The sequence below is a fragment of the Camarhynchus parvulus genome, chromosome 13, assembly GCF_901933205.1.
Source record: "Camarhynchus parvulus chromosome 13, STF_HiC, whole genome shotgun sequence".
Lineage (NCBI taxonomy): Eukaryota > Metazoa > Chordata > Aves > Passeriformes > Thraupidae > Camarhynchus > Camarhynchus parvulus.
Genome location: NC_044583.1, coordinates 13767314 through 13781618, shown reverse-complemented (window position 1 = coordinate 13781618; position 14305 = coordinate 13767314). Strand labels below are relative to the sequence as shown.

Below are 14305 nucleotides of genomic sequence, written 5' to 3'. Positions count from 1 at the left end.
GTTGTGGCTCATTTACTGACCTTGGACCCGTAGAGGTAATAGGGCTGGACGTTGGCTGGCTTGTCCCGCTGGGGCTCCTGTGTGAAGGGGATGGCTGTCCTCACAAACCTGCAGCAGGCATGGGAGATGGGCAGGGAAGTGGTCAGAACCTGGATAACTGACACTGCATGGTCTGGGATGACCTGCAGTTGCAGGCTGGTTAGAATTCATCACTTGAGCTACACCAACAGGAATGCAAAATCTTGCCACAATCTGTTGGTGGTGTAAAACTTACCAAAACAGAGATTTCGTCTCATTTTTGGCAGGCAAGAAAACAATATCAACCAACCCTCAGCCACTTCAATTACTGCCTAACTACTGCTTGAATTTGAACTAACATTTTCAAGAATGTTGAAAATGTTATGCTTGAAACTAACATTTTCAAGACCAAAGGAAGATGGTGGGTTTCAAATTCATTTTAAGAGTAACTGTTGCATCCCACAGGGAGCACAAACCTCTCCACAATGCACATCAATTTCAAGTGGCATGTTTGACATTCTGGAAAGAAAAGCAGGGTCTCCAGGTGGCCTTGCTGTCCCTTCTCACCTGTTGGTGGATCCATTGTAGCAGTAGTTGGGCAGGAAGTCGAAGTTGAGCTCCCAGAAGACGTGCAGGGTGATGCGCCCATAGGGCGCGGACACGTTGTGGTTGGCCTCGCGGAACATGGCATCGAAGCTGTCCAGGGTCATGTGCTTGCACAGCAGCCTGTGGGTCAGGCGATTGATTTCCAAGAGCCACTCCAGCTCCTGCAGCACATACAGCAGCAGAAAATGCAACAGAAACAGCTGATTTAATTGCCAGGGGAATGGTTTTTTTATCCACACGCATGCAGAACTAAAGACATCAATTTAACTCAGCTGCCAAGGCCAGCTGCACTTCCACTCAAGGGGGTTCTGGTCCAGTATTTTGTGAAGCTGCAGGAAGCAAAATTAATTTGTTCCCCACTGAGCACTGGCTGGCTTTCACCTCAGAATCCTCCAAAGGTGGAAACTGGTAATTTTACACTGCTTGACTCTGATGCTCCTGTATCATATCAAAGACAGAAAATCCTGTACACACATGAACAATGTCACAGCCACCTTCATCCAGCTGGGAATTAAAGCAAAATTTCCTTCCCTCAGTTTACAGGACTCTCTTACATGAGCTCTGCAAAGTCTAACTGCTGTCCCCTTATGATTTACACAGATACTTAATGGTCTGATAATAACGCAATTAAAGCTGCATAAACAGAAACAGTAAAGACTCAGCAGCATAAAGCAAGATACATGACTGGTTGAAACCTACTGCAGGGGAACTCAAAACAGCAGCCAGCTGACTGTGCATCCCCAGCAGTGTATTAGTCTCCCTGCTCATACTCAGAGTCAATAGAAGTTCTTACCACGATGGATGTCAGGTCCTCGCTCTCGAAGCGGCTGATGGCCTGGTCCAATGATTTGTACATGGCTGCAGAGATGCGTTGGGTAATGAGCCTGTTCAGGTCGATTGACCTGCCCAGCAACTGGCAAAAGAAAAGACTTGCATGTTATATCCTGATGGGGAAAATGTATTTTATTTTTTACTCCACACACAAATTCAAACCAAACCTCAAAATCTGCTTAAACGTGAAAGTGGCGGCGCAAGTGCCTTGGTTGAGTGTACATTACTTAAGAAGGAATGAGGGAAATGTGGAGCACAACTCATTTTTGTGTCACAAACAGATTCAACACTTCTCAGCCCAGAGCTGGTATCAGCTAGGATGCCCTCCTCCACCAAAAGGAAAACAGACCAGGAGTGATGAGTACTGGAGTCTGCTGCTTGCACTGTACCTGGACGTGCCTCTGCTTGAGCAGCGTTTCGTAGCGGTTGGATGGGGGGTATGGGATGATCACCCCGTAATTCTTGCACTCAGCCCGGAAACGTTTGTCCAGTAAAACACTGAAAAAGGGAAGCAGTGTCAGGAAGATAGAAACTACACTATCAGCTTCTCTATGAGTCTTTCTAGAGTTGTTTTAGCCCCCTTAATCTTGGCTCTGAATTCCAAGAAATCTCTGCACACTTAATCACAGAGAAGTAGTTGTTATCTGGGGACTGCCCTGCTTGTCTTTTGTGGCTAAAACATCCAAAAATAAATAAAAATGTGCTGAAAGATATCACTGCCAGGTACTGGGTGGTTCCCCTGGTGTGTTCCCTCCTTGAAGATCTGCTGTGGGAACATTTGGTTGGTGATGGTGATTGTCCTCCTTCTCTAAGGCCAAATGTGACCTAGAGACAGAACTTGATGTCACATGGAAGAACTTGGTTCACCTCTGGGGCCACGAGAAGAAGACTCTCACTAGATTTCATCCATGCCCTTTAAACTGGTAAGGAGGATATGCCACAAAGGTTCTATCTCCCCAAAGGGAGAACAAGTCCTGCTGCTTTACTAGGGTGAGGACAAGTGCATATTCCTGTTTTGTAGAGATGGGAGGCTTCCAGTCCTCTGCCTGGTACAGAAACAGAAGTCAAACAAGGACATGTCTGTGATAAGCTCAGTTTGCTTTTCTGCTGCTCTCACAAACTGTACTCCGACTGCTGCTCCGGATGCCAATTATTATTTTTTCACTTTTAACTGTGTCTCCTTAATTAATTTTCCCCATCTACATCGGTCTGACTTGGACAGCCAGCTCTGGGGGACAGGCATGATCTATGTTGTGTCTTCTTGCGGTGGCAGCTCCCTGAGGGAAATCTTTTGGTTAACAGCAATTTGGATGCAGCGATATCATCAGTCACCATCAGCAGTCAGGCTCTCCTACCTGCCAGCCATCGCTTTGTAATAGGCAAAGATCTGATCTGCCAGCTTGTACACAAATTGATCAAAGCACAAATTCACCTGGGGGAGAAAAAACAAGACTTGGTGAGGGTGTCACCAGCACAGAACAGCTCCTTCCTACGCACGCAAGATCAATACAGCCCAACACAGATCCTTCATTTAATACAAATATACATTAAAGGTCACACTATCTTAAAACCACACTGCACTTCTCACATTGCTGAAGGTAAGCAGAAAATTGCAGTTACATTTCTCTCTTTATAGCTTCTGCATGTTCTTACAGGTCCTGGTCCCCCACCCTCAATCACCCTTCCCTCTCAGGGAATTTCTCATTTTCCTCTGATGTCTCAAACCCTCTGCTCATCAGACTCTGCCATGTCCCCAGTGTTTGGCAGCTTTTGGCTTCCATGGTTCCCTACAGGTACAGCTGAGCTGAAGCCCTTAATCAGGAGAGTCTGTAGGGTCTCTGGAAATGCTAATCTTCTTGAAAACTTCTCAGTCTGATAGAATATTTCTTTCAGGAGAAAGGTGCCTATAATGAATTGCTGGGTCAATCATGGCAGTGTGACCCCTGTGAGCTTTTTCCATGCAATAAAGATGAAGAGAACTTACTTCAGCTTCAATTTCATCATACAGGAACTGCTTTTTGAACTTGGTCAAAGCATAGTATGCACTGTCATTGTAGAGGTCCAGGGGGTACAGGACATACCTGAGGGCAAGAACACAGACCACATCTAAAATTAACTTTGGAGCTTATCAGCATAAACTGCAGCCAGTGCATGTCATGCCCTGCCTGCTGTAAAAAAAAAAAGGCTTTTCTCTGACTTCATGCCTATCACTGCCACCCCCTGCTGCCCCTCAAATAATCCCTCTTTATCCCTTCTGCAGGAAGCATCTACAGCTGACCTGGAAGTGAGCTAAGTATGAGCTGTTCAATCAACACTTGCTTCTTCTCTGCCCTTAAAAAAGCTTTCACCTTGCCCTCATTCCAGAGAGTGCTCTGACAATGCCCATGCAACCAAGTTTTCCTAACAAGGAAAACATTATGAAGATGATTACACTTGCAGAACAGCAATTCCTCATATCATTTATCCCACATACAAAAAGAAGTTGAGGTGGCTTAGCCTGGGCCCAACCCCCTTTGGTGACACATCTGTTTCACTGCTGCATGCAGGTGACAGTGCCACCCTGTGCTGCCCACATCCCAACAGTTGCCAGCTGCTGTTTATGACACATGAAGAGGTGCCAGTGCCAGGAAGTCGCCCCTGTGTCTGCTAACGAGCTGTTCACACAGCACCATTCATGTGACAGCAGAGCAATTTACCTCCCACACCAAAAACACTGCTCATCACCATCCTCCCCTTCTTCCTGAACAAAATCCCCAAACCCCAGCACGTGCACGGTCCTAGCAGAGCCCACCAGCCCTTACTCCATCATGGAGGGTTCTTTGGTTTCCAGAATATGGTCTGTGAGGATCCAGGGCATGGACATCTCGATGGGGAACTGGATGCGGCGGCCCATGGTCAGCTCCAAGAAGAACTCCCGGAACCAGAGCTGGGACAGGTCACAGCACTGCTGCAGAGCTTCTGGAAAGCACAGAGGACCCATGTTACACCCCTGGGGATGGCAGTCAGGGCATGGCACAGGAGGCAGCTGCTGCAGCCTTGCTTTTGGGTACTGAACATTTTTCTAGGATGTCTCTGGTTTTAAACCCAGACCATGTCCACGCTGCCTGAGCACTTGGTAATGCAAGAAGAAGGAAGGGGTCACCCCTTTTGCTCTAGAGGGCCAGCACTGGAGAACACTGGAATGGCTCAGAGTTATTCTGGAAGACTTCTTCTGTGTCCAGTGGCTCAGTTTGTCTGGGACAGAAGAAAAGCCCAGTCCTAGAAAATAAACTCCCATCTGCAGCTATTTGCTGTTGCTGACAGCCCTGTTCACATAATGAATACTACACAGAAGCATGCCCAAACCAGGCAGAAGTAGGACATTTGGGAAAAATCAAGGAAAATCTTCTGCTTAGATCAATGAGGAGCAAAGCTGATCTGCTTTTGCCTTTCTGAGCATGCAAGGGCTGGGTTCAAGCCTCCCCCTGCCATAATCTCACCGCTGATGTTGAGAAGGTGGGTGAAGAAGAAGGACTGCTTGTGGAACTCCTCAATGGCCAAGACTATTGGCCCATCCAAGCTGCTCCTCAGAGTCTTCTTCGAGCCACTCTTGTCTGCTATGAGGGACTCCAGCATGGTCCTCACCATGTAAAGCTTTGGAAAAAAGGTGACATGCAGTTACCACTCTCCAGACACCCTCACACACAGCCCTGGGGTTCTGGGAACTAAAAAGTAACACTTCTCCAAGGTGGTGACCACCCTCTGCACACAAAAGCCAATATCCTTCAGAGTTAGAGATAATTAAACCCACGAAAGAAGAGGCTTTGGGAATTATACAACAAATTAGGCACCAAAGCAACATTTAGCACACAAGAGCATGAAGACTTTGTGGAACAGAGCACGGAAACAGCTGCTAACCCACAGGGTGGGAGACTCCTACATGGCTCTAAGAGCATTAATTCCCCACACAGGAGACAGACATTCACATACCTGTGTGCTTGATGGTCCTACTGCTCGTCGTGGGACTTTAATATCAAATCCACCTTTGGGATCCTTCTCACCTCTCAGGCAAGGATCATTTGGAGGCTCCCGACCTCCCTCCCAGTCACAGATCGTCTTCCGAATCGCCTGAAGGACACTGGAGCGGGGGGAGAGGGAGAGCAGTGCTTAAGCTTGATTTTACTTCAGGATGAAAATACCTATGGCTGTGCACATATGAGAGGAGAGGTACCCGAGGTGGGATCATACACAGCTGGATTGCTGGGATGATGCCCAAAACATTACCTCTGGAGGAGCTGCTGGCCAAGGGCTGCTGGCTGCTTGTGTACTGGAGCATACACAGGGCTTGTGTATTACAAAGTGTAACAACGCCAATAAATATATGGGTTTTGCTCTGCATTCAGGGACAGACTGACCTGATCAGAACATTCTTCTTCTTCCTGACAGCCTGTCGGAGAGGCTCCCTCAGGGTCACCTGGGCGAAGTCCTGCAGGGCCGCGTAGATGGTGTTGCGGATGGCCTGGTTGAAGACACTCTCCATCCGCCCCATCAGCACCTGCAGGCCTTTGATCATGGCAATCACCTGCAGCAAAAGTTAAACGCAGATGTCAATGCTGTTTTTCCATTGTGTGAAGAGGGCTTTAAATCCAGCACAGAGAGAATTCAGGACTGAATTAATTCTACTCAACTATCATAGGCCCAGTGATCAGGCAGCTCATTTTTGGGTGTTAGCTGCTTTACAGGTCACAAGAAGCTGAGGAAAGCATTTATACCATCAGTTTCCTGCAAATGGCCCCTGTCCTTTGTTTTTACCCCTGATCTCTTGGTATCTTTAATACCCCACAATCCCAGGAAACTGCACGTGCTCCACGTGTGGGTGCAGCTTGTGCAGAGCTGCATCTGCACAGGGCACAGCCTGCCCTGCCCAACAGCACAGTGGAGGAAGCCATAAGGCAACATCCAAACCACCCTGGGCTGTGTAAGGCAGGAGGAAGGTGAGGGCCTCCCAGAGCCTGGCTCAGAGAACTGTTCCCACTGCTTACAGACAGCCAGGCTGAGAGCTGATGGGTCCTGGGGACTGGCTGAGCATCTCTTGTGTTTGCACAGCTCCTGGATGCAGCTGCTGCTCTTGCTCCAGGTCACACTGCTCTGCAAGCCCCCTGTTCTGGGTTTGTGTGGCAACATTTTGGGAGCAAGAAGCTACAGCGGTGACTTCTGGAAGCAGCTTCACACGTTCCCCCCACATCCAATAAAACCAACATCAGCTGGCTCCATGACAGACCCAATACTGGCCAGGGGCAATTTAAAGGCCAGATTAAGGGAACCCTTAATCCCTTAACATGGGTCACATGGCAGAGTCTGGTGAGAACACCCTTCCCTTCTCTTTCCCTGGCCTGAGGAACATGGACAGGAAACCAGCCTGGGCTGGCTCTGACTCTTGTGCAAGTGGCACCTACTTCCACAAAGGCAAACTTCTCCTCACTGGTGTAGTTGTACCGAGTGGCTCTCTCATACTCTTCAGCTGTTCCTGGGCAATCCTTGTTACAGAATTTATCTGTGGGATGAACCAGCTTCCAAGAGTACTAGAATATGGAAAGAGACCATGTCAACATTGCAATGAGGAAGAAGATAGGCTAGAAAGACTGAATTAGGCTGTATGCCAAAAAAACATTCTCTAGACATCACTGCGGTTTGACATTCTTGGCTTTATTATCACTTAGTGAATTGGTTTTCTTTATCTGAGAGGCTGCCAGTCATAACAGGCATTTGATATCTATGGACTTGTGTTGAGATGTGGTCAAAACTTGGCAAATTAAGAATTTCCATCATTGTTTGAATTACAGTTTTAGTTGCTCCCAGACTCATCCCAAACTGCTTTCACTGATGCAGGGGTGCACTCACCACTTCCATGACGTGGGCACTCCACTTGGAGAGCAGCTGCAGCCCCCGTAAAGCCAGGTCAAAGAGCTCCCTGTACTCCTCATCCGACTTCTGGCTGTCCAGGCCCGAGCCAGTGACCACCTGGAAGAAATCCCATCATGCTACAATCAACAACTTGCTGCAGGGGCTTCACTCAGTCAACAGATTTCTCTCCCAAATCCTGAAATGAATTCCTGACCTTATGACCAAGCTAGAATTGAGTAAAGCATATACCATCCCTCAGGAAAAAAGACCTTGGCAAGGCTCTTTTTACACAGCCAGTCAAATTATTCCCTACAAAAAAAATGAGTCTGACCTGTCACCTCTGAGCAAATAACTGACTCTTTTTATTCCACTTTCCCATTCCTTTTCAATGGTCTAATAGTACTGAAATCCTTGAGAATCCTTTACTGATTAAAGTTCAAGGAAGCTCTTACAAATGCCAAAAAAGAAGCGCCTGAGAATGCTACGATTCGTTAAACTGACACTGATGAATGAGGATCACACGTGCAAAAAACAGTCCCAATGGCACCAGAGAGGGCACTGGCATTCAGTAATGAAAAGAACAGAGATGCCTTCGTGAACTTTCCTCAAGGCTGTGACTGATAGGCCTGTGCAATTGAAAAGCCCTATTTGCAAGTCATTGGTGTTCTGACTTTTGCCTGATTATAAACATTTAGTTGCCAATTTTTTTTCCTGGTTATTTTAATGAAGCTGTGGTCAAGGAGCAGAAGCTGTTGCTGTAGATCTCCTGGTGCACATGATTTTGTACCTTTCATAAATTGTTTTTTTATTGCTGCATGAAGAGGAGATTGTTCCACCCATGTCCTCCACCCCTCCTTGCTGTACATCAGTGACAGACCATGGTCCTGCCACATTGCTCTGTCCCAGGCTTGTCCACTCGTGGATTCTTTGCTTCTTTTTGCCAAGGTAGGGATTAAATGTGTGAGACAGTATTTCTAGTTAGGACTCGGATGTTTATTAGTTCTTATCTATGTTACAGTCCTACAAACTCTGAGTTCTACCTTCACTCTAACAAGCTAAAAATGGAGACATATATCTCTCTTTCTACAAGGCCTTTTAAGGATAAACTGTCCAATTAAGAAATGACACCTAAATTATTCTTAGTTTTAACCCAATAGCCGACCACCCGTGCCCTGCAATGTGACTTTTTTATCCAATTACACAAAACCACCAAAACTCATGGAGAAGAAGGTGAAGAAGGTGAAGAAGAAGAAGAAGAAGAAGAAGGTAACAAAGAAAGACCAGCCTCTGCCCTAAAATCTCCATCTTGCTTTATATATTACTATATTCTAAACCCTTCAACTCTAAGTTTCCTACCCTGTGATATTACACACTTCTATTCAATCTGCACACTCACAATCCCAGTTCTATCATTCAATTTTGGAAGCCTTCTCCACGGCCTCAGGTCAAATGCAGTGTTCTCTTGGGGGTCAGTGCCTGACAGCACAGAAATGCTCAAATTCTGCCCAGCCAGGTTCCAGCAGTGCCCCCAGGCCTGGCTGCAGGGTGCAGCTGTACCCACCTCACTGTTGCTGTAGCGCGCGAGCTCTGAGATGAAGCGGATGTGGTCGTCTCGGATCTGCACCATCTGCTCACAGATGTTGTATTGGGGGCTGATGCTGCTCTGAGTGCACGTCCACCTGGGCAAAAAGAGCAAGGGTGTCAAGGACAGGACACAGCTTCCACTCAGACAGCCCAGGGACAGCTGCTCTCTGCGCTTCAACGTGCTCCAGGCACGCCACCCTCATGGCGAATGTCAGCCCTGTCGTCTCTCTGGTGTGTGGGGTTCTCCAGAGGTGGTCTCACACAGCAGGATGGGGACACTGGCCTCACCTCTCAGCCTGATGTGTCTGCTCCATCCACCCTGAAGGCCGCTCTCCATGTGGGCTCACCTACCTCAAGGGCAGAGATGGCAATCTCCCAGACCACCACGGGACAAGCTTTCAGGAAAGGATGGACTTCAAAGACCTGCACTGTTTGCATCCTTTCTGCTAAACCTAAGAATAATCATCCCCCTAAAGGTCTTCCTTCCAGGTCTGGGTTGCACTGTCTTCTCCTGCAAAGAAAAACTCTGCAAAGAGCTAGCCCTCCCATTGTTTTTGGTTCTGGCTCATGCTGCCAGCTCAGTGAACAACCCTGAGTACAAACGATGAGCAGAATTAGATTTTCATTTGAATTCACCCATATGTACCATGTGTGTAATGTCATCCTAAAAAAAGGCAGCCAAAGGCACAGTTGTATGAAGGAATGGGACAAACCAGGTCTATTTAATTTAATATCTCCTTTCTCCCTGTAATGTATTAACCCCAGATATAGAACCAGAACGGCTCCACCAAAATGTTTTGTGCAACCAATTGTCTACCAGTGAGATTCTCATGTCTTACTCTGTCATCACAATGTAGAAGTTCAGATTATACTTTTTTCCACCTAAATGATTGTCCACATTATGGTAGTCCTGTTCTCCAACTCAGACGGCCCATTCAAAAGGAAGGTGAGAAACCTGCCCCTGATATGGACATACCCATATCCCTGCACTTAACTGCACTTGTTGCCAGTATTTGTGGTGGTGGTAAAATGGAAATGCTGTGCCACGTCATCCCTTGTGAAATCCATCCTCCCCCAGTCCCCAGTTTGGCTCTTACCCGTTTCCATGTGCTGCCCACTGGACAATGGGCAGGGTAGCAGGACTGGCCAGGGCTGCCCCAGCCCTCCCTGCCACACACAACCTACTCCACAGTGCAGAGACAAAGCGCCATGCGGGAAAAACACCAATTAATTCCACTTGCACGGAGACAAGGAGGGAGAGAAAGTGACAAAAACAATGTTAGTAAGAAATGGGGATTACATGGAAGCACCTTGGCAGAGTTAGAGTTGGGAGTCCCATGCAGTTTGCTGGGAAGGCAAGGGAGTGAGGAAGAAACATTGGTTAGTACGGCATGGCACACAGACCTGGTGAGACAGATTTCAAAGACAGACATTAAAATTGTGCACAGGTAAAACAGCCCATGAGCTATCTCGGTTTTGAGATGAGAAAATGAGGAATGCTGCTGACACACGTTTTGTTGAAATGTGCTTTCTGAATGATTTGGGGTTAAAAGGAGCAAATCTTCAGACAATTTTTCTCTTTTTTAAAAAGAGTTTTCAAAAGTATTCTTTAAATTCACATTACACACAATATTTTTTTCTCTTCTTTTCCCCCCCAATTTTAATTGAAAACTTTTTGCTCAGGAGTTTTGCCATACTGTTTGCAAACCTCTCCTGAACAATTAACAGGCACTTTTCAACCAGTTTTTGGGAGGGCAGGGGAGGAGGGCTGCTCCTGGCAGGCAGAGAAGCCAGACCCTCTGGGGTGGAAGGGGACGAGCAAACAGAAGCCATGACACTGCAGGTTAGTTCCTGTCCTGCTGGAGAGACAGCCCAGCCTGGCTGCTCCTCAGAGACACCAGAGAAATCACATTTCCACCCAAGACAGTCCCACAGGTGGAAGGCCACTGCCTGCTGAAAGCCTGGCTGCCACCCACCACTGCAGCCAGGCACAGCTCACACAGGCTGTGCTCACAAGGGGTTGCAAACCTTATTCCAAGGATATCCAAACCTAACAACACTCTCCTGGCAATCACTGAGTGTGATGCAAAGCTACAAACACCAGTGGGGCCTTTCACGTCCCTGCTGCGACTGAAACAATGTCTGTGGATTCATCTGATGGAGCAGCAGACTGCCTGTGAGCCCAGACCACTCCTGAGCTCTCCACTCCTGCTCTTCTCCCACAATATCCAGAAACACAGAATCATTAAGGTTGGAAAAGATCATCAAGATCAAGTCCAGTCTTTGACTGATCACCACCCCATCAACTAAACCAGAGCAGTGAGTGCCACATCCAGATGTCAGGGCCACATTCAGTCTTTTCCAGTTCATTAATTTCCAGAGCGTCTGAGCCTCTGATTCAACCCTTATGGCTGCCATCCTTCTTCATGAGCCCTGCCTGAGCTAGAGGAGACACCCTGGCTACTGCAGAGATCCAGTGCTGTGTTCATGCTCTGGAGGATTTTGTCCTTGGGGTGCAAAGTGTGGATTAAAATCTCCCCAGAGCAGGGACAGAGCTCACACTCACACAGCTCGCACGCACCCGGCGCTGCCCCAGTCCATGCCCCAGCCACCCTTCCTTCCTCCTGCCTCCCTGCCAGCCCCTCCCAGCCCTGCCTGCTCCCAGGGGATGGTTACACAGAGCTGGGCAGCTGGCTGCACCCCCAGGCCCATCTGAGGACATCTCCCCATGCAGGGACAGGGAGGTACACGCGGGCACACAGAGCTGGCACGCCGGACTCACACCCCACAGGGACACACACACGGGCACAGGCCTGGCACACCTGCAGGGCTGCAGCCCCCACGGCCCTCAGGACACACACAGAAGCCAAGAGACATTATGGCAGGCACTCACTTGGATTTGTTCTCCTCATAGTGAGCACTGGTCTTAATGTATCTGGCCAGTTCTATCTGCATATCGCCGAATAAAGGAACCACCTGCAGCTGCTGGAAAAGAAAACAAAAGATGGTTGAAACATGGCAGAGAGAGAGAAAGAAAGAGAGAGAGAGAGAGAGAGCCTGGCCCCAGCACAACCCAAGGGACTCCAAAAAGGCATGCTGCACCTCTGAAGCTTTGCCAAGTGTCAGGATGTTTGAAGCAAAGTGCAAACCTGGACCCAGGGTCATTTCACACTTAGGAAATGACTGAGAATGATCACAAGGCTTTCTGTGGGAGGAAATCACCCCCTGTGCGTGCTCTGGAGCCCTGGGCTCACTGCTACCAGGCTGGTTATGGCCAGAATGGGTCAATGCTGTTAACAGCCAGAGGAAAGGCTCTTTTTACAACAAAAAGAGAGAAATGTGGTCCTGAGCAGGCCTGATTGTCTCCCAGCCTAATCCTCCAAGAGAACAGAGGGATGAAAAGCCAGCAAGTTGCTATTCTGGACACCCAGGAAGGTGCCAGCTTTCCCCAGGGACTCAGCACTTGTGACGTGTCTTAAAACTTCTCCATGAAGAGAAAGACACAGGGAATGCAACATGGCTCTGCTTGCCCTTCACATCTCAGAAGGTTTGGGATGGGAAATAAATTCCAAGTGCTCTGAAGATACCTCAAGCTCAGACAGGTCCCTCCTTCACTAAACCTCCACCTGCAAAAAAATCCAACCAAGGGCTACTGACAGCTCATCAATAAAATATGAAGCTTCAACTTCACCCAGCTACAAAAAGCCTTGCCCCAAAATTCAGGGAAGATGGGGGCAAATTCCCTGTCCTATTATCACACACTTCTCAGGCTGAGCTGTGCACAGAATGTGTAATGCTGTCATCAGGGATTCCCACTGGCACTTCCACAAAAGGTTTAAATGAAGGGGTAGTTCATTTTCTCCACTCAAATTCCTGGGCAATCCACTAGAAATTTAATCAGAAGGCAATAAGCAGATGTAGTGAAGGAGTAGTTGGTCTTTCCTTATTGAGATCTGATAGTTTGGAGTGGTACTTTTCTGGTTAGGTGAGACCACAGATGCTGGAGAAGTGCAAATGGAAACCAAGCTGGAAAGGAGAAAGTTACTCCATGCAATGGAAGGATTTTTACCTCATTCTTTGATGGCCCACAGCACTCTGCAATGAATAATAAACCTGTCTGAATGCACCAAGATGACCAAACTCTACAGATTACACTGAAGGCTTGATTTAGAGATTTAGCTGAATTAGCAAAGCTGAATCAGGGAAAACCCTGAAGACTCTAAAGAATGATGTGATAAATCACCTTTGCAGAGCAGTCTCCCCAGTGATGGGAGGTTTTTTAAACACCTCATCATTGCCCTGTCCATAAGGTTATGGTGTCTGTGGCCCCCTGCTCTCAGGGCTGTCCCCAGGAAATGGAGCAAATTGAGGTAAACAGGTCCCCACGAGCTCAGGGGAGGATGCACTCCAACCTTCATCAAACCTGGGCTCACCTCCTCCCTGCCCTGCACACACCCAGCACATCACCCACAAACTGAACCTCAGGGCAGTAAGCAGGGAGACATCCTCTATCCAACACCACCACCAATCTCCTCACCCAGGCTCCTCACCCCACCTCTGGGGGAAGTACCAGGCAGGATCCACTGTGCTAGAAGAGTGATGGGAAGGAGCCCTCTGTGCCCTTCCACAAATCATCACCTTCTCATTTTCCCTCATCTGGAGCAAGTCTTGGTAACAGCAACTAATCTTTCCATCTCAGGGGAAAGATTAATAAAGGACTCAGGAAGGACTCCATCTGCTCCATCTGGGAAATTCTTCTGCTGTCCCCCTGTTCCTTGCCACCAACCCACTTGTCTTTTGCTAGATCCTACCATGCCTCCTACAGCTGACTTGCTCCAAACCCAAAATGCCTCCCAGTCCCAGCCTGTGCCCAGAAGCAGTGGAAAGGAGCCCACACCTTCCCTGAGGTGCTGTGAGGGTTCTCAGCCCTCCTCTCCACCAACAGGGTTATCCCAAACCTTTCCTGTGCTGAGTGGTGCCAGGGCAGTGCAGCCTGGCCTCCAGCTGTGGATCAGACCATGGCCAGATGTGCTCCAGCAGAGGGAGGTTTGTGGCTGTTCCCACCCTGCCCCTGGGAACACCCAGGCTTCATGGGCCTTTCCCCAAAATCCACATCTCAGATCAGACAAAAATGGTTCATCAAACCAGAGTGACCCTTTGAAGATCTCACTGGGCACCTCCAAGTGCCATTTGACACAAACTCCCCCAAGAGCTTTCCCTGTGCTACAGGGAGCAATTTATACATGAAATAAAACTGCCAGCTGTGTCCTCTGTCCTCAGCCCAGCAGCTTGCAGAAGGAAAGAGAAGCAGAACCATCACCCACACAGACCTCAGCACACCAGCCAGGTTTGCTGCTGGCCTGAAACCACAGAGACTGCAAAC

At 48.2% G+C, this 14305-nt stretch overlaps 1 protein-coding gene across 3 annotated transcripts in view; it reads right to left on the bottom strand.

Moving 5' to 3' along the window:
- Nucleotides 1–14305, bottom strand: part of CYFIP2 (cytoplasmic FMR1 interacting protein 2) — a 50273-nt gene that overhangs the window by 22337 nt on the left and 13631 nt on the right. For 2 of the 3 annotated variants that reach the window (XM_030957216.1, XM_030957218.1), the window contains exons 10-23: nt 11816–11907; nt 8900–9017; nt 7336–7455; nt 6891–7016; nt 5850–6016; nt 5425–5572; nt 4935–5088; nt 4257–4413; nt 3440–3536; nt 2811–2887; nt 1845–1953; nt 1418–1537; nt 586–785; nt 21–108 (exon numbers count right to left, since the gene is read on the bottom strand). In XM_030957216.1, the coding sequence (XP_030813076.1) occupies nt 21–108; nt 586–785; nt 1418–1537; nt 1845–1953; nt 2811–2887; nt 3440–3536; nt 4257–4413; nt 4935–5088; nt 5425–5572; nt 5850–6016; nt 6891–7016; nt 7336–7455; nt 8900–9017; nt 11816–11907 (1773 nt within the window). The remainder of the gene's footprint in view (nt 1–20; nt 109–585; nt 786–1417; nt 1538–1844; nt 1954–2810; nt 2888–3439; nt 3537–4256; nt 4414–4934; nt 5089–5424; nt 5573–5849; nt 6017–6890; nt 7017–7335; nt 7456–8899; nt 9018–11815; nt 11908–14305) is intronic. The other variant, XM_030957219.1, reaches the window with a different exon arrangement.